Below are 23,232 nucleotides of genomic sequence, written 5' to 3'. Positions count from 1 at the left end.
TCCTGCTGGAGGCATGGGAGGGGGCCGGGAGGCGCCCACCTATTTGGCGGGGGACGGGGAGTGGGGAGGATCCTAGGGAGCCAGGGAGAGAGAGCAAAGCCGCAGGGTCCGGGGCGCGTGCTCTGCTGGGCCCGCGCTGACCCGGCGCCCCTGCAGGGAACGTGGTGAACGGCATGATCGCGCGGCAGATGGTGGACATGCTGGTGGAGTCCTCGTCCAACGTGGAGATGATCCTCAAGTTCTTCGACATGTTCCTGAAACTCAAGGACATCGTCGGCTCCGAGGCCTTTCAGGACTACGTCACGGACCCCCGTGGCCTCATCTCCAAGAAAGACTTCCAGAAGGTGGGTGCTGGACGGCCAGGTGGGGGGGAGGGCGGGCGCGGGGAGGGGGCGGGGTGCAGGCGGGGTAGCCAGGGGCCAGCCGCGCCTCCTGGGCAGGCGTCTCCGTTTGGCCTTCGTCCCTTCATCTGTAACGCGGAGACGATCTGGGCGTGCGGTGGTTAATGCCTGTGGTCCCGGGACTCGGACTCGAGAGTCTGAGGCAGGAAGGTGGTCATGGTCTGAAACTGTAGGGAGACCCTGCCCCAAAGTGAGCCACAACGGCGCTTGAGGCGGTCTAGAAGGTGAAAGGTGTGTAAGAACCATTACTAAGCGGAGCGCCAGCACTTGGGGAGGTGGAGGCAGGTGGATCGCTGTGAGTTCGAGGCCAGCCTGGTCTACAAAGTGAGGCTAGGACAGCCAAGGCTACACAGAAAGACCCTGTCTCGAAAAGCCAAAAACCAAACCAAACCAAACCAAACAAACAAACAAACAAAAAATAACATTACTAAGCTGATTGCGGTGGCGCACGCCTTTAATGCCATTACTCCAGGCAGAGGCAGGTGGATCGCTATGAGTTCGAGGCCAGCCTGGTCTACAAAGCGAGCCCACTTAGTTTACATCTTTGGCCCCAGGCATCAGCAAACACTGAGGGGGACACGCACCTTCCTGCCCTGCAGCAGGCAGCCTCACTCAGCCACTTGCTGAAGAACGTATATTCATAAAGGCTCCAATTTAGGGTGTGAGGTTGCGTTTTTGTGCCGTGTTCCCGTAGTTTTTAGTGATACTGGCGAGTTCACTGCGGTCTAGACTAGGGGGCTGTGAGGCGGGGGTAGGGGTGGGGCGTATGGTCACAGCCTCACTCTGAAGGTGGGGGAGGGTGCTGTGTAAAACCATGTCCCCAAAACACAAAGAACAAGACACCAAAAAAAAAAAAAATGGAGCCCAGAGAGATGCCTGGTGGCTAAGAGCGCAGACTGCTCTTGCAGAGGACCTGGGTTCGAGTCCCAGCAGCCACAAAGACTGGCTCACAACTATCGTTAGTAATTCTGCCTCCAGGGATTGTGAGATACACTTGGGCCTTGGCGGGCGTGAGTGTGTGAGTGTGTGCGTATGAGTGTGTGTTTGTGTATGAGTGTGTGAACATCTGTATGCATGTGTGCGTATGAGTGTGTGTTTGTGTATGTGAGTGTGTGAATGTGTGTATGTGTGTGAATGTGTGTGTGTGTGTGTGTGTGTGTGTGTCTACATGCTGGTGAGCATACAGGCATGTGCTCCCATGAAGTCACATGCAGAGGCCCTCGCAGGACTTAAGGCGTCTTCAATACTGTCCACCTTTTTACCAAAAATGGTTTTCGGTTTTGTTTGTTTGTTGTTGTTGTTGTTGTTGTTTTGAGACAGGGTCTCTCTGTGTTAGCCTTGGCCGTCCTGGACTCACTTTGTAGACCAGGCTGGCCTCGAACTCACAGTGATCCTCCTGCCCCATCATGCCCAGTTCTTTTTCCTTTTCTCTTTCTTTTAAATTTTTTTTTATTATTTATTTATGAATTTCTTGAGGCTTATCTGGAACTTCCTACCAAGCTGGCTTCAAAATCATAGAGATCCACCTTCCTCAGTGGATCTTGCCTGACTCCAGTCTCTACTTGATTTTTTTTTTTTTCCACTTGAGACAGGATCTCATGCGGCCCAGGCTGGTCTCAAACTTGATAGGCAACCTAGGATGACGTCGGACTTCTGGTCCTCCTGTCTTCTCAGCACTGAGATTGCAGGCTTGTGCTAATATATACAAGATTCAGTGAGGTGTTGGGAAAATCCAGGCCCTGAATACTCAACTAACGTCCCAGCCGTGCCCGTACTGTGTCATAGCACAGTTTAGAGACGGGGGAGCCCCTGGGTCTCCTTTCTGAGAGTGACCAGTATCCTGCTTCCTGTATACACACTGCGGTTCGTTTGCCTAGTTCCTGTCGACAGATGCTTGCTTGGTTCTGGCTGTCTTACTGTTGCACCCCACGATGCAGAGAGGGGTGCCGCTGTGCGAGCTATGCACTGCATGAAGCACTCTGTCTGCACCTCAGGCATCACATGCGTGTGTGTGTGTGTGTGTGTGTGTGTGTGTGTGTGTGTGTGTGTGTGTATCTCGGCAGAACTCCCGCAGAGGGCAGTTGGTGTGCTCTAGAGGGGCCATGGACAGTGCTGACTGTATTGTGTGCTCTCTGTGCTGCACTTCGGAGGATAGACTTCAGAAGTAGAACTGAGCCACAGGGGTGAAAACAAATGTCCCCCTCACTTGGATAGGGACTGCAACTTGCCCCTTGCAGCATTCTGTTGTTGTTGTAAGACAGGGTCTCTCCGTGTAGCCCTGGCTATCCTGGACTCACTCTGTAGACCAGGCTGGCCTCGAAGTCACAGAGATCCCTCTGCCTCCCGAGTGCTGGGATTAAAGGTGTGCACCACCACCGCCCGGCTTTCTCATCTTTATTTCGTTTTTTGGTGATTCTGGCGATTGAATCCCCGCCCTAGCCTAGGCAAATGCCCTACTGCTGTGCCTATGCCTGGGAGGCTCGGTTAGTTTATTTAGTTTTTGTGGGAGGTTGTTTGTTTGTCTGTTTGCTTGGCTTTTTTGCTTGTTTGTTTTTTGAGACAGGATCTCACTCAGCAACCAAGGCTGGTCTGTAGCTCATTACATAGTTTAGGCTGTCCTGGAACTCATGGTTATCCTCCTGCCTCAGCCTCCTAGGTGCTGAAATTATGGGTGTATACCAACACTGCGAGGACTGTGTATGCATGTATGTAGCATATAGGGCTGTGGATGGATGGGTGGATGTGTATGTTTGTTTATTTTGGCTTTTCGAAGCAGGGTTTCTCTGTAGACCACTCTGTCCTCGAACTCTCAGACATCCCCCTCCCGAGTGCTGGGCTGGTTTTATGATGCTATTTCAGCCCATGCTGCAGAGTATTTGACTTTTATATGGAAATTCATTTAAAGAACTTCATTAACTTTTATCAAAATGAATAATACTTAGCCAAACAAGAATACGTTTATTTGGGCTGGAGAGATGGCCCGGAGGTTAAAGAGCACTGGCTGCTCTTCCTGAGGTCGTGAGTTCAATTCCCAGCAACCACATGGTGGCTCACAGCCATCTATAGTGAGATCTGGCGCCCTCTTCTGGCCCGCAGGTGTACATGCAGGCAGAGCACTGTGTACATAATAATAAATAAATCTTTAAAAACAAATAAAGAATACGTTCATTCTTCTTATAAAGAATTCAGAATTTGGAGGCCAGGAGTGGTGGCACACGCTTTTAATCCCAGCACTCGGGAGGCAGAGGCAGGTGGATCGCTGTGAGTTCGAGGCCAGCCTGGTCTACAAAGCGAGTCCAGGACAGCCAAGATTACACAGAGAAACCCTGTCTCAGAAAAACAAACAAACAAGAATTTAGAACTTGTATCTAGTGCCGAAGTCACTGTTTTCAAGTTTTGTTTTATTTATTATCATTAATAGGCGGTAGCAGGGGCGGGTGTTGCGCGCATTACCGTGGTGTGCACGTGGCGGTCCTCCCAGTGTGAGTTCCGAGACTCGAACCTCAGCGCACAAAGTGAGCGCGTGGGGGCTGTGCCACTGAGCCAGGAGGAGAAGGCTCAGTGTGGGGCCCCTGATGCTGGGTGCAGTACCCCCGATGCTAGGTGCGGTGCCCCCGATGCTGGGTGTGGTGCCCCCGATGCTGGGTGTGGTGCCCCGGTGCTGGGTGCGGGGCCCCCGGTGCTAGGTGCGGGGCCCCCAGTGCTAGGTGCGGGGCCCCCGGTGCTGGATGCGGGGGCCCCCCGGTGCTGGGTGCGGGGCCCCGATGCTGGGTGCGGGGCCCCCGATGCTGGGTGCGGTGCCTCCGATGCTGGGTGCGGTGTCCCCGGGGCTGGGTGCGGGGCCCCCGGGGCTGGGTGCGGGGCCCCCGGGGCTGGGTGCGGGGCCCCGGTGCTGGGTGCGGGGCCCCGGTGCTGGGTGCGGGGCCCCGATGCTAGGTGCGGTGCCCCAGTGCTGGGTGCGGGGCCCCCGGGGCTGGGTGCGGGGCCCCCGGGGCTGTGTCGGTGACTCTCCCGGGTGCGTCCAGCTTATGTCAGGGTAGACTTCCCGCCCCTGGGCGGCTCGGTGGGAAACGCGTTAAAACAACCACGTCTTTACCTTGCTGTGATTTCGAGTGCCCCCCCACCACCACCCCACCTACTGAAATTTCCCAACACGGTGGCTGTGAGGGCACCGAGAGAACGGTGTGAACGCCACCGTCTAACTTTAGAACACGGCAATCACCCCGGGGTGAAAAAATGTAACCCCACAGGCCTTCAGCAGTCACGGCCCAGGGTCTGTCTCTAACGATTGGCCTGTTGTGGACGCTGCCTGTCTGTGGTGTCTTGCGACATGTGTGTGTGCGCGCGCAAGGCCTTCCTCTTATTTGACAAACCACAGGACACTATCACTCCTAACCAAAACCACACCATTAAAAATAAAATGAAAACGATCCACAACTGGGGGCCCGGAGAGACGGCTCAGCTGTTTAGAGCACAGGCTGCTCTCCCAGGGGGACCTAGGTTCAATTCCCAGCCCCACCACAAGGTGGCTCCCAGTGTCCTCCTCTGGCCCCTGTGTGCCACACACACTGCTGCAGACAAACATTTGTCCATGGAAAAACAAAATAGTCTCCCCACCCCCACCCCCGATTTTTCGAGATAGGATCTCTCTGTGTAGCCTTGGCTGCCCTAGCCTCGCTTTGTAGACCAGGCTGGCCTTGAATTCACAGCAGTCCACCTGCCTCTGCTTTCCGAGTGCTGGGATTAAAAGCCTGAGCCACCACGCCCGCCTCCCCCCCCCCCCCCACTGCCCACAAGAGAGGGTTTTGTTGTTGTTTGGTTTTATGTGTTTGTTTGTTTGACATCTTGCTGTTGTTGTTCAGTTTTGTTGGTTTTTTGTTTTTTTGAGACAGAGTTTTTCTGCATAATAGCCCTGGCTGTCCTGGACCTCACTCATGTGCCGCTACCTAGCAAGAAATGTATTCCTAAAAAATTACCCACAATACATTCAAAAGCAGAGCACTCAAAAACAAAACAAAACAAAAAATTGCCCCCAATTAGGGGCTGGAGAGGTGGCTCGGCGGTTAAGAGCACTGACCGTTCTTCCAAGGGACCTGGGTTCAATTCCCAGCACCCACATGGCAGCTCACAACTGCCTATAACTCCAGGATCCAACACCCTCGCACACATGTTGGCAAAACATTATTGTACATAAAATAAAAATGAATAATTTTTAATTGCCTCAATTCTTTTCTTTGGGCTTTTTGAGAGATCGCTGTACAGCCCAGAGCCTAGGCTGGCCCCAAGTCATAGAAATCCTTCTGCCTCGGCCTGTGAAGTGCTGAATTCCAACTGGACACCACCACGCCCAGCTATAATTCTTTCTTTTTTTAGTTGTTTTGGGTTTTATTTTGTTCATTACTTGTTCTTATTGTTTGTGAGAGAGAGAGAGAAAGGAGGGGTAGATGTGTGTGTGTGTGTGTGTGTGTGATGTGTGCATGTGTGTGTGCGTGTGTGTGTGTGATGTGTGCATGTGTGCGTGATCTGTGTGCGTGTGTGTGTGTGTGTGTGTGTGTGTGTGATGTGTGCATGTGTGTGTGATGTGTGCATGTGTGTGATGTGTGTGTATGTGATGTGAGTGATGTGTGTGTGATCTGTGTGTGCGTGTGTGTGTGTGTGTGTGTGATGTGTGCATGTGTGTGATGTGTGTGTATGTGATGTGAGTGATGTGTGTGTGTATATGATATATTGTGTGTGTGTGATGTGTGTGGGGGGATGTGTGTGAGGTCACAGGCCAAGCTCAACTTCACAGAGTTGCTCCTCTCCGCCCTACCTTTATGTGGGTAAAAGAGCTTTTCCCTGCTGAGCCATTTTTTAGGTTTTTTTAGTCATATTCTCATGTAGCTCAGGCTGGCCTCAGTCTTGCTATGTAGCCGAGGATGACCTTGAACTCCTTCCTCTCCTGCATGTAAGGTCACTCTGGGCATGCTTGCTGCCCGGAAAGGTCAGAACAGAGAGTCGCATGCCACCTGTGGCGCTAGGATCCAACCCACGTCCTCTGTGAGAGCAGTCAGGCTATAAACAGCTGAGCCATCTTTCCAGCCTTTGTGATGTGTTTGCTTGTTTTTTTGTTGTTGTTTATTTTTCAAGACAGGGTTTCTCTGTGTAGCCTTGGCTGTCTTGGACTCACTCTGTAGACCAGGCTGGCCTCGAACTCACAGCGATCTGCCTGCCTCTGCCTCCCGAGTGCTGGGAGCGTTTATCCCTTACCAGGTCCCCGGAGGGTTAGAGCCTCTCCAGGAGGTAGAGTGTCTTGCAGTCTGGATGGGGCCATGCTATTCTTCTCTGTCATTTCCTGTGTCCTTCTGTCCCCTGAGATTTGTTATAGATGTCTAAGGATCTGTTTTGGAGGATGTTACTGTTTCATTTGAGCTTTATTTCCCTTACCTCCCACCGGCCAGACACCTGCCCTCGAGCTGCCCCTCTTTTTTGCATCATCAGCAGTTGCTAATAGTGAATTCCAGACACACCCAGTGAGCCCATTGCTCCCCGCTGTGCTCTCACGGCGGAGCATGGTGACGTTTAAACGTCTAAACACTTACAGACACCGTAAGGCTGCCCTAACACCAAGCATCGGTTCATTTCCCAAGCAAAGGGTAGCATCTTACAACGTGCTGTTTAGGGTCTGAACGCCATGTTCAGAAGTGGTTCTAGGCCAGGCTGTGGTGGCACATGCCTTAATTCCAGCACTCGGGAGGCAGAGGCAGGCAGATCTCTGTGAGTTCGAGGCCAGCCTGGTCTACAAAGTGAGTCCAGGACAGTCAAGGCTACACAGAGAGACCCTGTCTTGAAAAAACAAACAACCCCCCCCAAAAAAAGCACAGAAATGAAATTAAAAAGTAGATCTATTAGACTTTCATTATTATAACAAAATTCCTATAACGATTAATTTATCAAGAGAAAAGGTTTTATTTTTGTTCCTGGTTCTCAGGATCTGAATGTAAGATCAAACAGTCCCACTATATACGGTCTCTGCGGTGGGGGCCGGCTTTCAGAAGCATACATGCTGCATCAGGAACCAGGATGGAAACCGAGCAGGAAGGCTTAGGGCCCCCTAATCCCCTTTAAGCACTCCACCAATGGCTTTAGGCCCTCTGACTAGGTCCCGCCCCCTAAATGGCCACACCTTCCAATCTTGCCACATATAGGTCTGATCTTTAACACCAGGGTCGATCGAGGCCCCTACTGGGTGTCAGCCACTCCCTGAATCGTGAGAGCATACCAGTGAGCAAAACAGAGGCGCCCCACTTGAAACGGGGGTGAGGGGGGCTGGCGAAAATAAGCTAAAAATGAGCATGTGAAAGAGGGTTGGCTGGGAAAGGCCCTTCTGGGCGACAGGAAGGTGGAGGGTCCCCTCCTACCCCGGAAAGGGACAGCAAGTGCGAAGACCTGGGGCGGAGCTGGGAGTTAACGTGCGCGGTGGGAACCGATGGAGGGTGCTGAGCAGAGAGCTCCGCGGCGGCGCGGGCGCTTTCAGCCTCTTTCCCACTGTGTGTAGAGACAGGGGTGCAAGGGGGAGGCGTCTGTGATGGTGGAGGCAGGAGGAGGTGGGGGCCGTGGAGGGAGGAGACAGGAACAGGCCCTGCCTGAATCTCTTCTGAAAGCAAAGCTGAGGCATCTGATTGGGGGTGGGGGGGTTGTGGGGTGGCAGCGGGGGTGGGGACGACAAAAGAGAGCACGCAAGCATGACTCGGGGATTTGAATGTTGGGTGGGTGGGGGCTGCCACTCCCAAAATGAATAAGCCTTGGTGGGGGTGCGGGGGTGGGGGTGGGGGGCGGAGTTATCTTCTAAAGTTCACTACTGGATTCAGACGTGGTCCTGCATGCCTGTAATCCCAGCACTCCGGAGGCAGAGGCAGGAGGACTGCCAAGAATCCAGGGGCCAGCCTGGGCTACAGAGGAAGTTCCAGGCCAGCCTGGGCTACCATAGCAAGACAGTCCTAAAGAAGAAAAAAAAAAGAGTCACTTTTGAGCACCTTTGTTTATGGGGAGACACCCATCAAGACATGTCCGCTGTCACGTTTGCCAAGATCCTGGACCCGTGGTCAGAGGCCAGATAGGCACACCTGACATATGTGTAGGGTGACAGACATTTGGAGCCGGGAACCCCAGTGTTATCTACCAGAAGTGGACAGGGAAAGAAGGAGGGTGCAGCTCTCGGCCCCTGCCTCCTCCCGCCCACCTCCAGCCTTCCCAGGTGACTCCAGCAAAGCAGGTTGACAGTGGCCAGCGAAGGTGTTTACAAAAGAAAGAGAGGGACAGACAGATGCTAGCCAGCAAAAAACACGAAGCCGGGCTGGAGAGATGGCTCAGTGGTTAAGAGCACCGCCTGCTCTTCCAAAGGACCCGGGTTCAATTCCCAGCACCCACATGGCAGCTCACAACTGTCTGTAACTCCCAAGATCTGACGCCCTCACACCAATGCACATAAATTAAAACTAAATAAAAATATAAAAGAAAGAAAGAAAACACGAAGCCCTCAGAGCAGAGTCCCAAGAGTGACTGGGAAAGGGAAGAAGGGAGCCCAGGCCCCTGTGTGAGTGGTGTTGAGAGGTGTGGAGGTGTCACCATGGGGGAGGCAGCAAGAAGAAGGTTCCTGTGTGGCCCAGTCCCCTGGCTCTGTGGCTTTCAGGCCTTTTCATGAGTTGCAAAGCCCTATTACTCATTTAGAGAGCAATTTTTGCAAAGCTCTTGGCTTCTCAGAAAGGACGGCCCAGAGCCAGGAAATTTCGCTTCTGTTTATACCCCAGAGCTATGTCTCTCTCGGTCTGCATGCATTCTGCAGCCTGTCTGTAGGTCGGTCAGGAAACTCAAATACGTCCAGCATCTTTCGATATAAAACAGAAGGCTGAGGGCCGGGTGCCGCATTGCAAACGTCAGAGCGGCGCCTTGAAGCTTTGGGGTTTGGTTTTGGTTTTGGTTTGCTGTAGTTGAACGGTAAAATGCTTTCTTACCGCTGGTGCGGTCAAGGGTGTTTGAGAAACTGCTTTTGAAAACTGCCTAAATGTGCATAGTAAGTTTGGGGATGTGGCCTGGGTGCAGGGCTTGCCGAGCATGCCTGGGGCCCTGGGGTTGGTTCCCAGAACTGCAGAAAACTGAGTATGGCGGTGCATGCGTGTAATCTCAACACTCAGAAGGCTGAGGCAGGGGACTTGGAAGTTTTGGGCCAGCCTTGGCTATGGAATGAGTTTGAGGCCAGCCTGGGCTACGTGAGACCTTGTCTTAGAAAAACAAAATAAGCAAACAAAAATAAGCCGGTGTGGTGGCATGGACCTTTGATCCCAGCACTCAGGAGGCAGAAGCAGGAAGTTCTCTATACAGTCAGGTGCCAGCCTGGTCTACAGAACAGGTTTCAGGACAGCCAGGGCTACATAGACCCTGTCGCAAACAAACAGAATCAAAATTAAGTTTTGATTAAAAAACAAAACAAACAAACAACCCACCATTATTAGCTGGGCATGGTGGATCACGTCTTTAATCCCAGCACTCAGGAGGCAGAGGCAGGTGAATATCTGTGAGTTTGAGGCCAGCCTGTCTACAGAGCGAGTCCAGGACAGCCAAGGCTACACAGAGAGACCCTGTCTCCAAAACAACAACAACAACAATAACAAAACAAACACCATTATTTTACCAAGAGCATGGGGCCCGTTTTTATTTCTGTTTTGGGACGACAGGCATGCGCCTCCACACCCCACTTACTGGGAACTGGTCATGTAGGCAAGCACCCTACCAACTGAGCCTTTTGTTTTGTGAGCTTTTGTTGTCGGTGTGGCTGTGTTTGTGTCTCAGACAGAATCTCACAGTGTGGTTCTGGCTGGCCTGGAACTTTTTATGTAGACCAGGCTGGCCTCAAACTCACAAAAGATCTGCCTCTGACGCCCACCCCAACGCCCAGGCTAGCCCACTCCCTTTTAATTGGCTGTTGATGATACTGAGGCCTTTGAGCTCACACGCGCGCGCGCACACACACACACACACACACACACTCACGCACACACTCACGCACACGCACGCACGTGCACACACTGACCTCTCCCGCCCACCCACAGGCCATGGACAGCCAGAAGCAGTTCTCTGGCCCAGAGATCCAGTTCCTGCTTTCGTGTTCCGAAGCGGATGAGAACGACATGATCAACTGCGAAGAGTTTGCGAACCGCTTCCAGGAGCCGGCGCGGGACATCGGCTTCAACGTGGCGGTGCTGCTGACCAACCTGTCGGAGCACGTGCCGCACGACCCGCGCCTGCGCAACTTCCTAGAGCTGGCGGAGAGCATCCTGGAGTACTTCCGCCCTTACCTGGGCCGCATCGAGATCATGGGCGCGTCCCGTCGCATAGAGCGGATCTATTTCGAGATCTCAGAGACCAATCGGGCCCAGTGGGAGATGCCGCAGGTCAGTAGACCTGTGCGCGTGGGCGTGAAGCCTGGGTCCCTTGAGTGTTCGTACCCTCCGTGGGGGCTGTGTACACCTTCAGTGTCTGTCGGTGTCTGTACCTCCCCTCCGGCCCTGCCCGGCTCTGACTACCCCAGACCCCTCCCCCACTCTATTCCTCTTGAACACAAGGTTCTTCCTATCCTAGGCTGGCTTTAAGCTCCCTGTAGCTAAGGATGGCTCCTACCTCCCTCTCCCCCAAGTGCTGGGATCACAGGAAGTGCCACCATGTCTGGCGATTTGGGCTCTGGGAATCAAAACACACGGCTTTCTGCATGCTAGGAAGCTCCCAGTGGAACCGCACCACACACCCCTTCTCAGAGGCACTTTGCGGTTCCTCCTGTGCATCCCTTGTGCGTTGCAGCAGCGGCAGCAGCACGGGTGTGCCCTCATGGCTGCTCCAGTGCACTGTGCCTTGCAGCTGACCCAGTTCGATGTCAGCTCTGATGCAGCGATGTAGTCACGCCCCTGCGGTCAGTCTGCGCGGCTACACACACCTTGCTCGCCCGCCCTCTATGCCCGCTCTCCCATACACTTCCATGGCTCTGGGGTGCCCCGGCATGCAAGCTAGCACACTCCGCTCTCTCAAATATGCTCCTCAGAACCATGTCCCGGCCAGCCTGAGCCTCCTGAGTCCTACCTCAGGGCTCCCTGCCCCCAGCCCCACACATCCAACCCACCAGTGCTCGAAAGCGCCTCACACACTCCCCTGAGAGTACACTCACAGCTCCGGCATGCTCCCCGCCTGTCCGGAGCTCTTAGCCAGTTTGTGAGCCCCACTTCCTTTTTCTTGCGTTTCCACCCTCACCCACCCTCAGCCCCTGCCCTGTCCTGTCAGTCACCCCAGGAGGTCCTCGGACTTGCACTTGCACTCAGCGTCTTCATGGCCTTGTACTCACACACCCTTAGCACGCCCCCGAGGCTCACACACACACATACACACACACACACACACACACACACACACACACACACACATGCATGGGCTCCTTAACCCCACACCATTCATAGAAACACAGCTCCGGAATCTGCCCACAGGTCCTGTCTAATGCCTTGGGCCTGCTTACCCTCACTCCCGTGCACACGCATGCACACACACACACACACACACACACACACACCCTGCACAGACTAGTCTTCCCGCACGGAGAGCCTCACGCAGTGTGCTCACACGCGGTTAGCGTCTTCCCAGGTGGCTGATGCTCCACTCACACCTGACTCCTATCTTGGTCTGTGGTTCCCCCCCCACTCTCCCCCCCACTCTCCCCCCACTCTCCCCCCCCACTCTCCCCCCCCACTCTCCCCCCCACTCTCCCCCCGCTCCCCCCCGCTCCCACCCCCTGCTCTCCCCCCCCGCTCTCCCCCCCCGCTCTCCCCCCCGCACTCTCCCCCCCCGCTCTCCCCCCCGCCCTCCCCCCCGCTCTCCCCCCCGCTCCCCCCCCGCTCCCCCCTGCTCCCCCCCCGCTCCCCCCCCTGCTCTCCCCCCCTGCTCTCCCCCCCCACTCTCCCCCCCTCTCCCCCCCTCTCCCCCCGCTCTCCCCCCCCTCTCCCCCCACACTCTCTCCCCCCCACTCTCCCCCCGCTCTCCCCCCCCGCTCTCCCCCCCCGCTCTCCCCCCCCGCTCCCCCCCTCTCCCCCCTGCTCTCCCCCCCCTCCTCCCCCCCCTGCTCTCCCCCCCTGCTCCCACCCCCCACTCTCCCCCCACTCTCCCCTCCCACTCTCCCCCCACTCTCCCCCCCTCTCCCCCCCCACTCTCCCCCCCACTCTCCCCTCCACTCTCCCCCCACACTCTCCCCCACACTCTCCCCCCCACTCTCCCCCCACACTCTCCCCCCCCACTCTCCCCCCCACTCTCCCCCCCACTCTCCCCCCACTCTCCCCTCCCACTCTCCCCCCACACTCTCCCCCCCACTCTCCCCCCCACTCTCCCTCCCACTCTCCCCCCCACTCCCCCCACTCTCCCTCCACTCTCCCCACACTCTCCCCCCCACTCTCCCTCCCCACTCTCCCCCCACACCTCTCCCCCCACTCTCCCCCACACTCTCCCCCCACCCCACTCTCTCCACAAACACTCCCTCCCCCACTCTCCACGAGGACCCTCATGATCTTTCATTACGGCACTCACGTCCCATCGGGGCCACATGTGCACATTTACACACCCATGCGCCCTGAGTGTGCACGTGCATCTGCAGGGAGCCTCGACTCACCCTGTCCTCCTTGATGGCCGTGGGCTGTGACAGCCTCCTCTTCCTCCCGCTCCGCTCCTCGCTTGCTCCCTAGTGTATACTCTGTCTTCCGGGGGTCTCCGCAGACACCCGCTCACCCTGCGCACTCCCTCCTGCGCTCCTAAGGATCCACACGTGTCCAAGTCGGCCTCCTGGGGGAATAATACAGGAATATTTATCAAACACCAGGCAGCCACTAACCTAACTATCCAACCCCCCTCAGTCATCCTAGCACCCCCTCAGCCCTTCCATTGTGCCCCATTTGTGGATGGAGAAACTGAGGCCCCAGGGAATTAAATAAAAAGCCACCCGGCTTTGTCGTAGCGGAATCAGCTGCAAAACTTTTGCCCTCAACTGCCATGCTCCCCAAAAGACTAAAAGGAGCCCAGAATAGTGGCACACGCGTGTGATCCCAGAATAGTGGCACACGCGTGTGATCCCAGCACGAGGGCACGGAGGCAGGAGTCCAGGGTCGGCCTTAGCAACCGGCAGCATCTGAGGTTAGTCTGAGACATATGAGTCCCTGAGCGTGTACGAATACACACACGGAGCCCCAGCACTTGGGAGGCTGAGGCAGGAGGATCACACGTACAAAGCAAGCGTGTGCTAAGGATGATGGAGACTGCCTCAAAACAAAAGCAAAAATAGAAACAAAATAAACACAAGCTAGATTCTGGTGCTAGCCTCTTGGGAGCTCAAATCCAGCTTTTTCTTTATGATCTGTGTGTTACCCCAGGGTGTATCTAGGTTCATATAAATTCTTGGTTCATGGCCAACAAGTGAGTGCTGTACATACATACATACAATACTACATACATGACAACACACACACACACACACACACACACACACACACATCTGTATCTCAGTCTAGCCCCAAACCCACTTTGCACCCAGAGCAGTCTAGAACTTGGCATCCTCCTGCCTCAGCCTCCCGAGTGCTGAGTCGACAAGCATGCACAGCCGTGTTCTGTAATTAGATTAGCAGCTGTTAATAACTTCTGGGCTGTGTGCAGTGGTGTGGCCCCTGGGGACCCAGGTATCCTGGAGTCTGAGTGAGGAAGATTGTCAGAACTAGCCTAGGCAGCATACCAAGACCATGAGTCCTTAAATATAAAAAGAAATTATAGGATGGGGTGGGGTGGGGCTGGAGAGATGGCTCAGAGGTTAAGAGCACTGGCTGCTCTTCCAAAGGTCCAGAGTTCAATTCCCAGCAACCACATGGTGGCTCACAACCATCTATAGTGAGCACTTGTAACTGCTGCTTATTTTTATTACTAGTATTGGTTATCACCATCATTATTTTGGAGGCAGGATCTTACTGTGCAGTAGCCTGGAATTCACTGTATAGACCAGGCTGTCCTGAAACCCAGAGACGTTGGCTAATCTCTGCCTCCCAAATGCTAGGATTTCAGGGGATGCACCACTACACTCCATCATTTCTTCCTTAAAGATTTTTTTTTTTTTAGAGGTAGGTGGATCACTGTAAGTTTGAGGCCAGCCTGGTCTACAAAGTGAGTCTAGGGACAGCCAAGGCTACACAGAGAGACCGTCTTGAAAAAAAATGTATTTATTATGTATACAGTGCTCTGCCTGCATGGACACCTGCAGGCCAGAAGAGGGCGCCAGATCTCACTATAGATGGCTGTGAGCCACCATGTGGTTGCTGGGAATTGAACTCAGGACCTCTGGGAGAGCAATCAGTGCTCTTAACCGCTGAGCCATCTCTCCCATAGTTCTAGAGACTCTTATGCCCTCTTCCAGGATCCTAGGTCCCTTGCGCTCACATGCACCCAGATACACATCATGTACACATAATTTTTATTGTCATAGTAGGTTATTTTATGCGTGAGTATGTTGCTTGCACGTAGTGAGTTCACCACCTGCATGTGTGTGGCTGGAGGGCATTAAAAGGCCTGGAACTGGGGTTACAGAGCCCCTCCATAGATGCTGGGAACCGAACCTGGGTCTTCAGGAAGAGTAGCCAACGGGCTTAACCGCTGAGCCACGTCTGAAGCCCTACAGATAACTGATGACGATAATAAAGGAAATTGTGGCTTGGCGTGGTGGCGCACGCCTGCAATCCCCACACTCGGGAGGCAGGGGCAGGCAGAGGGCTGTGAGTTCGAGGCCAGCCTGGTCTACAAAGCAAGTCCAGGACAGCCAAGGCTACACAGAGAGACCCTGTCTTGGAGTGGGGGGAAGGAAATTGTGGAGGGTGATCCCAGCACTCAGGAGGCGGCGGCAGGACTGTCAGGAGTTCAGGGCCATCCTCCACCCCATAGGTAAGCTGGAGGCTAGCCTGGGCTACCTAAGTCCCAGTCTCAAAGGGCGGCTGGTGCAGTGAGCCCCGCCCGTCCACTTCCCCCCCCTCCCACAGGTGAAGGAGTCCAAGCGCCAGTTCATCTTCGACGTGGTGAACGAGGGCGGCGAGTCCGAGAAGATGGAGGATGTTCGTGAGCTTCTGCGAGGACACGATCTTTGAGATGCAGATCGCAGCTCAGATCTCGGAGCCCGAGGGCGAGCCCGAGGAGGACGAGGACGAGGGCACCGAGGAGGCGGAGGAGGGCGCGGCGGGGTCCGACGGCTCGGGCGCGGCGGCGGTGGCGGCGGCGGCGGGCGTGTGGGCATGGCTGGCGGCCGGGGCCGGCCGGACGCTGCGGGGCCTGAGCTACCGTAGCCTGCGGCGGCGCGTGCGGAGGCTGCGGCGGCTGACGGCGCGGGAGGCGGCCACGGCGGTGGCCACGCTGCTCTGGGCGCTGGTGGCGCGAGCCGGGGGCGCGGGCGCGGGCGCGGCGGCCGGGGCGCTGCGCCTGCTCTGGGGCTCGCTGTTCGGAGGCGGGCTGGTAGACAGCGCCAAGAAGGTGACGGTCACCGAGCTCCTGGCAGGCATGCCCGACCCCACGGGCGACGAGGTGCACGGCCAGCCGTCGGGCGGCGCTGGCAGCGATGCGGAGGGAGAGGGAGAAGGAGAGGGTGAAGGCGATGCCGCCGAGGGCGCAGGAGACGAAGAGGCGGCAGGGGACCAGGCTGGCACGGGAGGAGCCGACGGGGCGGTGGCCGTGGCCGATGGAAGCCCCTTCCGGCCTGAAGGCGCTGGCGGTCTCGGGGACATGGGTGACACGACGCCAGTGGAACCCCCCACGCCGGAGGGCTCGCCCATCCTCAAGAGGAAGCTGGGGGTGAGAGAGGCCTGCCAAGGCTCCAGGGCACGGAGACAGGGGGACGGCCTGATAGAACCCCTCAGAAAAAAGTGGAACAGAAAGAGAAGCTGGAAATGTTGGGGAGAGAAACAGATACTTGGGGAGTTGGGGGTGGGGTGAGACTAGAGAGAACCAAGTTAGAGGAGTCAGGGAGGCGCCAGACCTAGAAAGACCCACGGAGACAGTACCAAGGACAGAGGACAGGCTGTAGGGAGTTATGCAGTCTGTGAGAGAGCGGTCTGCCAATATGCTCACACAGCGGCGCTGTGACTTGATGTCTGTGGTTTCAACGTGATGAGAATCCATGAGGGACAAGAGCATCCTTCGGGCAAGCACGCTGACAAAAGCCTGTGACGTCAAGCGGGGCGTGGCGGCGCGTGCCTTTCGTCCTAGCACTCTGGAGGCAGAGGCAGGCGGATCGCTGTGAGTTCGAGGCCAGCCTGGTCTACAGAGCGAGTCCAGGACAGCCAGGGCTACAGTGTGATTTCAACACTGGGATGGATGAAGTAGGAGACTCTAGAGTTAAAAACCAGCCTGGGATACATAGCGAGAACCCACCACAGCCAGACAAAAGGCTCTTTGAATTCGGACTGTTTCCACACAGGATTGTGAGCCGGGCATTTCTTGTTGTTGTCCCAGACTCACTCTGTAGACCAGGCTGGCCTCGAACTCACAGCGATCCTCCTGCCTCTGCCTCCCGAGTGCTGGGATTAAAAGCGTGCGCCACCACGCCTGGCGAGCCAGGCATTTCTATCTCCCTGAGCCTCGTGCTCCCCTCTTCCTTGATGGGGGGGGATCTAGGAGAACACCTTGATTAGCCAGGGGGAGAGAAGTGAAGGCCGAGGGTAACAGGCTAGAGAGAGGTTGGTGAGCACCCAGGGAGCTCAGCCCTGCGCCCTGTCCCCGGTTGGTCCCCAGGTGGATGGAGAAGAGGAAGAGCCGCCTCCACAACCAGAGCCGGAGCCAGAGCCCGAGCCTGAACCGGAGAAAGCTGAGTGAGTGTCTGCAAGTAGAGGGGCCGCCAGATCAGTGCCTCAGCCCATCTCCTGGACTGAGAGCCTTCTGAGGTCAAGGACCAGAGTTGTCCTGGTCACTCTGCCTCGTCCCTGCCCTCAGCATCATCCGGTCCATACCTGGGGATGCAGAAGAGACTCCAGAGGCCACAGACATAGGATGCTCCCTTTAGTGCCAGGTCTCCAAGCGTGTGGTTCCCCCCGCCTGCTTCACAGGCTCCACACGACAAGTTACTTTGATGGGGAGTGGTGATGTCATCTCATCCAGGCGGACGAGTCCCACATTGCAGACCTCCGTGAGGCAGAGCAAGTTCAAGACCATCCTAGGCAACCTACGGGTACACTGTCTCAAAATAAAAAGTAAAAACAGGCCAGGTGAATGTGGCGCACGCCTTTAATCCTGGCACTCGGGAGGCAGAGGCAGGCGGATCAATGTGAGTTCATGGTCAGCCTGGTCTACAAAAATGAGTCCAGGACAGCCAGGGATACACAGAGAAACCCTGTCTCAAAAAACAAAACAAAATGTAAAAACAGATTCATCTCAGAGGTAGAGCCTTTACCCAGCATGCTCAGGGCCCCCTATTACTGTAAACCAGAATCGTTTTGTTTTCCTTCTTTTTCCAATGCTGGGGCCTTTGCATGCGCTGGGCGAGCAAGTGCTCCACCATTGATGCCTCCCCCAACCCACGCTACTCGGCTCCATTTAACGGAGCTTCTGTGCTCAAAGCCCGTGCTTGTCTCGTCATCCTGGGTCCCCAGCACCATCTAGACGTGGCCTGGCACGGGCTGAGCCCCCAAATGCGTGAGCTTGAGTGAACGAACTGCCCGAGCCTTTCCTGTGTCCCACAGTGCGGAGAATGGGGAGAAGGAAGACGTCCCCGAGCCGCCTCCTGAGCCCCCCACGAAGGCACCGCCCCCACCCCCTCCCAAGAAGGAGGAAGCTGCAGGTGCCGGCCTGGAGGAATTCTGGAAGTTCTTGGTGAGCACCCAGCAGGGGCGCGGGATGCTTTTCTCTTCTCGGGAGACCCACCTCCCCCGCCCCCAAGCTCATCTCACAGAGGGTCGCTCTGAGGGGAGGGCAGAGCTGTCCCCAGACACAGCTGGGAAGCAGAGCGCGGCGGGTGGAGACATGTTGAAGGGGAGGGTAGTTCTCCGAGGAGGAGTCGTAAGAGGAATAGAAGTGGGGAGGAAAAGGTGGCGTGAGGAAGTCATCTCCTGCTCCCAGTAAGGCAGACAGTGTGCCAGGGGCCGGGGGGATATGGACTCCGGTCCCAGGAATGTGATTGGGGGCGCGCGGTGCCGGGGTGAGGGCATGGCTCGGTGCCGGAGAGCTCGCCTGGCATCAAACTCCCTGGGTCGGAGATCCAAGACGGCGGCGCCGCTCACGCACTGGGCCTGATTGGCGGGACTGAGCCGAGGGACGGACCGACCGGACTGGGGGCTACAGAGACTCCCTGGTCGCATCTCCGGAGTCCCTCTCCTATATGACCTCCCTGAGCCTCCGCGGTCTCTTCCCTTGTAAAGGGCCACCGTAGCTGCGCCGGGAGTGAAGCAAGGGCGAGCATTTGATGTTCCCAGTGGGAGAAAGCTTAGCGCCCCCGGCAGCAGCAAGCGCTCCTTGAGTAGAAGGTTGGAGTAGGAGGTTGCGGGGGCAGCTGTTTGAGGATGGGGGTGTGGGGGCGCTTTGGTTATGGGTAAGCAGGGATGAGGCCGCACTGCGAACAAGGCTCTTCCTCTCTCCTTCCAGAACTACTTGTCGAGGAACTTCTACACGCTGCGATTCCTGGCCCTGTTCTTGGCATTTGCCATCAACTTCATCTTGTTGTTTTACAAGGTGCCTATACTGTGTCAACAGCCCCCCCCCCCACGGCCGGGGTGGGAGTGGGGTGAGAAGGTCAGGTCATCACTCAGCTGTGAGGTGGGAGGTTCAGCACACGACAGGTGCGGGAGCCTCTTCAGAGAAGGGAGGAGATTCCAGGCTGAGCCTTGTTTGAGGAGTTCAGCCTAGACAGCTGGGAAGAGACGGGGTGGGAGGGAGAGAGGGTAGGGGCTGAGTTGGGGGAGGGTTCTGGGCTCATATGGGACAGGTGCATGAGCGCATTTAAAAGTTAGTATAAGACACAGGAGCTGGCCGGGCGTGGTGGCGCACGCCTTTAATCCCAGCACTCGGGAGGCAGAGGCAGGCGGATCGCTGTGAGTTCGAGGCCAGCCTGGTCTACAAAGCGGGTCCAGGACAGCCAGGGCTACACAGAGAAACTTTGTCTCGAAAAAACCAAAAAAAAAAAAAAAAAAAAAAAAAAAAAAAAGACACAGGAGCTGCTCCCCCAGCCAGCACTGCCACCTGCCAGGCGGTACCCAGGTGTGGGAGTCCCCTCTGTAGCGCCTGGTGATGTGGGGCTTTCAGAGCAGCTCAGAGGTGTGTGTGGAGGAGAAAGCAGGCAGGTCACAGAAGGGGGAGGGCAGGGGGGAGGGCAGGGAGCCAGGCCTCCTGAAGCTTGCGAAGGCTTCCGGTCCTTGCCAGGGGCCTAGAGAAGAGACAGGTGTGTGGTAAGCAAATGCTTAACCTCCCTGTGCCTTGACCTCCTCGTCCTCAAAATGGGATCGAAACCACATTTACGTCTGAGACTTGTGAAACGTAAAAGAGGGAGCCAGGAAGCTGGGCATGGTGGCGCACACCTGTAATCCCAGCACTCGGGAGGTAGAGGCAGGCAGATCACTGTGAGCCTGGTCTATAAAGCGAGCCTAGGACCGCCAGGGCTACACAGAGAAACCCTGTCTCAAAAAAGAAAGAAAAAAAAAAAAAGAAAAAAACAGGGAACCAGTGCCAGGTTTGGTGGTGACTCCAGGGTGCCTGAAATGCCAACACTTGGAAGACAGAGACAGACAGATCTCTGTAAGTTCTAGGCCAGCTAAGGCTACATAGTGAGACTTGATCTCAAAAAGTGAGACTGATACAGGATGATCAAGGGTTCAAGGTTGGGGGCTGGAGAGACGGCTCAGAGGTTAAGAGCACTGGCTGCTCCTCCAGAGGTCCTGAGTTCAATTCCCAGCAACCACATGGTGGCTCACAGCCATCTGTAATGAGATCTGGTGCCCTCTACTGACATGCAAGCTAACATGCAGGCAGAGCACTGTATACATAATAAATAAATAAATCTTTTTTTTTTTTTAAGTTCAAGGTCATTTTGGCTATCGAGAGAGTTTGTGGTCAGTCTGGGATCCATGAGACACAGTCAGATAGATAGATAGATAGATAGATAGATAGATAGATAGATAGAGCCGCCCCTGGATCTAGAAAGTGCCCTAACAGCCTGGCGTGGAGGCACATACCCATAGTCTCCGCACTTGGGAAGCTGACAGAGAACAACACACTAGTTTGAGGCCAGCCTGGGCTACATAGCAAAATCCCAGGCAAGCCTATGCTATCAAGGTACTACGTCAAAAAGAAATAGGAGTGGTAGTGTTCGTGTTCGCCTTTAATCCTAGCGCTCAAGAAGCAGAGGCAGATGGATCTCTCTGAGTTTTGAGGCTAGCCTGGTCTACATAGTGAGTTCCCGGTCAGCCAGGGCTACAGAGTGAGACTTGTGTCCCAAAAGGCGGAAGTGAGGAGGAGGGAGGGGAAGCAAAAGGAAGTGTGTCATATAAATGTGAGTTTGGGGGCTGGAGAGATGGTTCAGAGGGTAAGAGCACTGACTACTCTTCCAAAGGTCATGAGTTCAATTCCCAGCAACCACATGTTGGCTCACAACCATCTATAATAAAATCTGTATACATAACAAATGAATAAATCTTTAAAAAAAAAAAAGCTTTAGAAAAATAAAAATTAAATGTGAGTTTGGGTGGAACAGACCGGGGGGCGCCACCAGGGTCCCCTCTCTGATTTGACCCTCCCTCCTCCCCCTCCCCCGCTTTGACCCCACTTCAGGTCTCAGACTCTCCACCAGGGGAGGACGACGTAGAAGGCTCCGGAGCTGGGGACATGTCAGGGGCAGGGTCTGGCGGTGGCTCCGGCTGGGGCTCTGGGGCCGGTGAGGAGGTGGAGGGCGATGAAGATGACAACATGGTGTACTACTTCCTGGAGGAGAGCACGGGCTACATGGAGCCCGCCCTGCGGTGCTTGAGTCTGCTGCACACTCTGGTGGCCTTTCTCTGCATCATCGGCTACAACTGTCTCAAGGTGGGACGGCGACGTGACCCCCGACTGCGGTCCTGGGGCTGTGGAGGATGCTCAGGGTGCTTTGCAGAGAGGACCTAGCACAGTGGTCAGGCCAGGAGACTTTGGGTTGGGTAAAGCGATACAGGCCTGGGGTCTTCAGCAACGGTGCTTTTGCGCATGGAAGCTGATGCAGACCAGAGCTGACTGGGCCGTACAAGCCCCGGGTTCTCTGTGCCGTGCGTATGGGGCTGTGTTCATTTCCCCGTGGAGGGGGCAAACTTGTCAGGGAGAATATTATTTCCCGCCTGTTAGTCATTTAAGATCTCCGAGAAGCGAGGGGTTGGAGAGATGGTCTCTACAGTTAGGAGCACACACTGCTCTTGCGGAGGACCAGAGTTCGGTTCCCAGCACCCACGCCAGGCAGCGTAGACAGCCTGTAACTGCAACACCAGGGGATTCAGACCTCCAGAAATATGGCACTCCTGTGTACATGCACACACACACACAGAGAGACACACACAACTAAAAGTAATAAAAGTAAAATCTTTCTTTAAGAGATTTCTGCAAGCCGGGCGTGGTGGCGCACGCCTATAACCCCAGCACTCGGGAGGCAGAGGCAGGCGGATCTACAAAGCGAGTCCAGGACAGCCAAGGCTACACAGAGAAACCCTGTCTCAAAAAAACAAAACCAAAACAACAACCAAAAACAAAAACCCATTTTTTAAAAGGAAGCAAGGTCTGGCATGGTGGAACTCACCTTTAGTCTCACCGCCCAAGAGGCAGAGCCAGGCAGGTCTCTCTAAGTCCCAGGCTAGCCTGGTCTAAAGGAAAGAAAAGGAAGATCTATGAGCCGGGCGTGGTGGCGCACGCCTTTAATCCCAGCACTCGGGAGGCAGAGGCAGGGGGATCGCTGTGAGTTTGAGGCCAGCCTGGTCTACAAAGCGAGTCCAGGACAGCCAAGGCGACACAGAGAAACCTTGTCTCAAAAGACAAAAAAAAAAAAAAAAAAAAAAAGGAAGATCTCTCTGCCGCCTGGGGTGGTCTCTGGGGAGTCACATGGACAGGGGAGCGGATTCTGATGTTAGAAATGCCACGGTTTGTCATGGCCCCGCCTTTCCCCCACCCCTGCAAGGCATGTCTCAGGCGCCTGCTGACTCTGCGGGTCTGGAGGTTTGTGTAAATCTTGGAATTTTTTTTCAGAATGAACACAGCTCTTTGGCGTAGAGTTCCGTGTGCTGTTCCCCTTCCCTGTCCACCCACACCTTACACCCTGAGTGGACACTTCCCCTCCAGAGCCCCAGCCCGCAGCAGACAACCGGGGTGCCTCGGCTTGCCATTTCCCTCTTCTAACCCTCGGCCTGCGCCTCCCCAGTCACCCCTGACCTTCTACCATCACTTCCCTCTCTGCACCCCGAAGCCCGAGAAAGCCCCTCTGGCGTCACTCACGGGCTGCAGGCAGGTCCCATGGTCTCCGTGCTTACCCTGAGGCCACCCCTCACCTCTGCCTCCCTCCACCCCTAGGTGCCCCTAGTGATCTTTAAGCGGGAGAAGGAGCTGGCCCGGAAGCTGGAATTTGATGGTCTCTACATCACGGAGCAGCCTGAGGATGACGACGTCAAAGGGCAGTGGGACCGCCTGGTGCTCAACACGCCGTGAGTGCCCCACCTCAGGGTGGCAGAGGGGGCAGGGCGGGGCTTCCGAGTGGCAAGGCCCCCGTGGCCCGGCTTGTTCTGTCTCCCTACGGCTGTGAGGCTGGCATGACAGC

General features: G+C 55.6%; 1 protein-coding gene across 1 annotated transcript in view; it reads left to right on the top strand.

Annotated features, from left to right (window-relative positions):
* Window positions 1–23,232, top strand: part of RYR1 (ryanodine receptor 1) — a 158,425-nt gene that overhangs the window by 114,021 nt on the left and 21,172 nt on the right. The window contains 9 exon segments of the mRNA XM_084770567.1: window positions 157–344; window positions 10,490–10,831; window positions 15,476–15,544; window positions 15,546–16,277; window positions 17,217–17,293; window positions 18,161–18,290; window positions 19,059–19,145; window positions 21,237–21,488; window positions 22,989–23,119. Of these exon segments, the coding sequence (XP_084626693.1) occupies window positions 157–344; window positions 10,490–10,831; window positions 15,476–15,544; window positions 15,546–16,277; window positions 17,217–17,293; window positions 18,161–18,290; window positions 19,059–19,145; window positions 21,237–21,488; window positions 22,989–23,119 (2,008 nt within the window).

The sequence above is a fragment of the Acomys minous genome (assembly GCF_964271855.1).
Source record: "Acomys minous genome assembly, chromosome: 20".
Classification (NCBI taxonomy): Eukaryota; Metazoa; Chordata; class Mammalia; order Rodentia; family Muridae; genus Acomys; species Acomys minous.
Note: the sequence above shows the minus strand (reverse complement) of the source record. Positions and strands in the feature narration are given on the sequence as shown.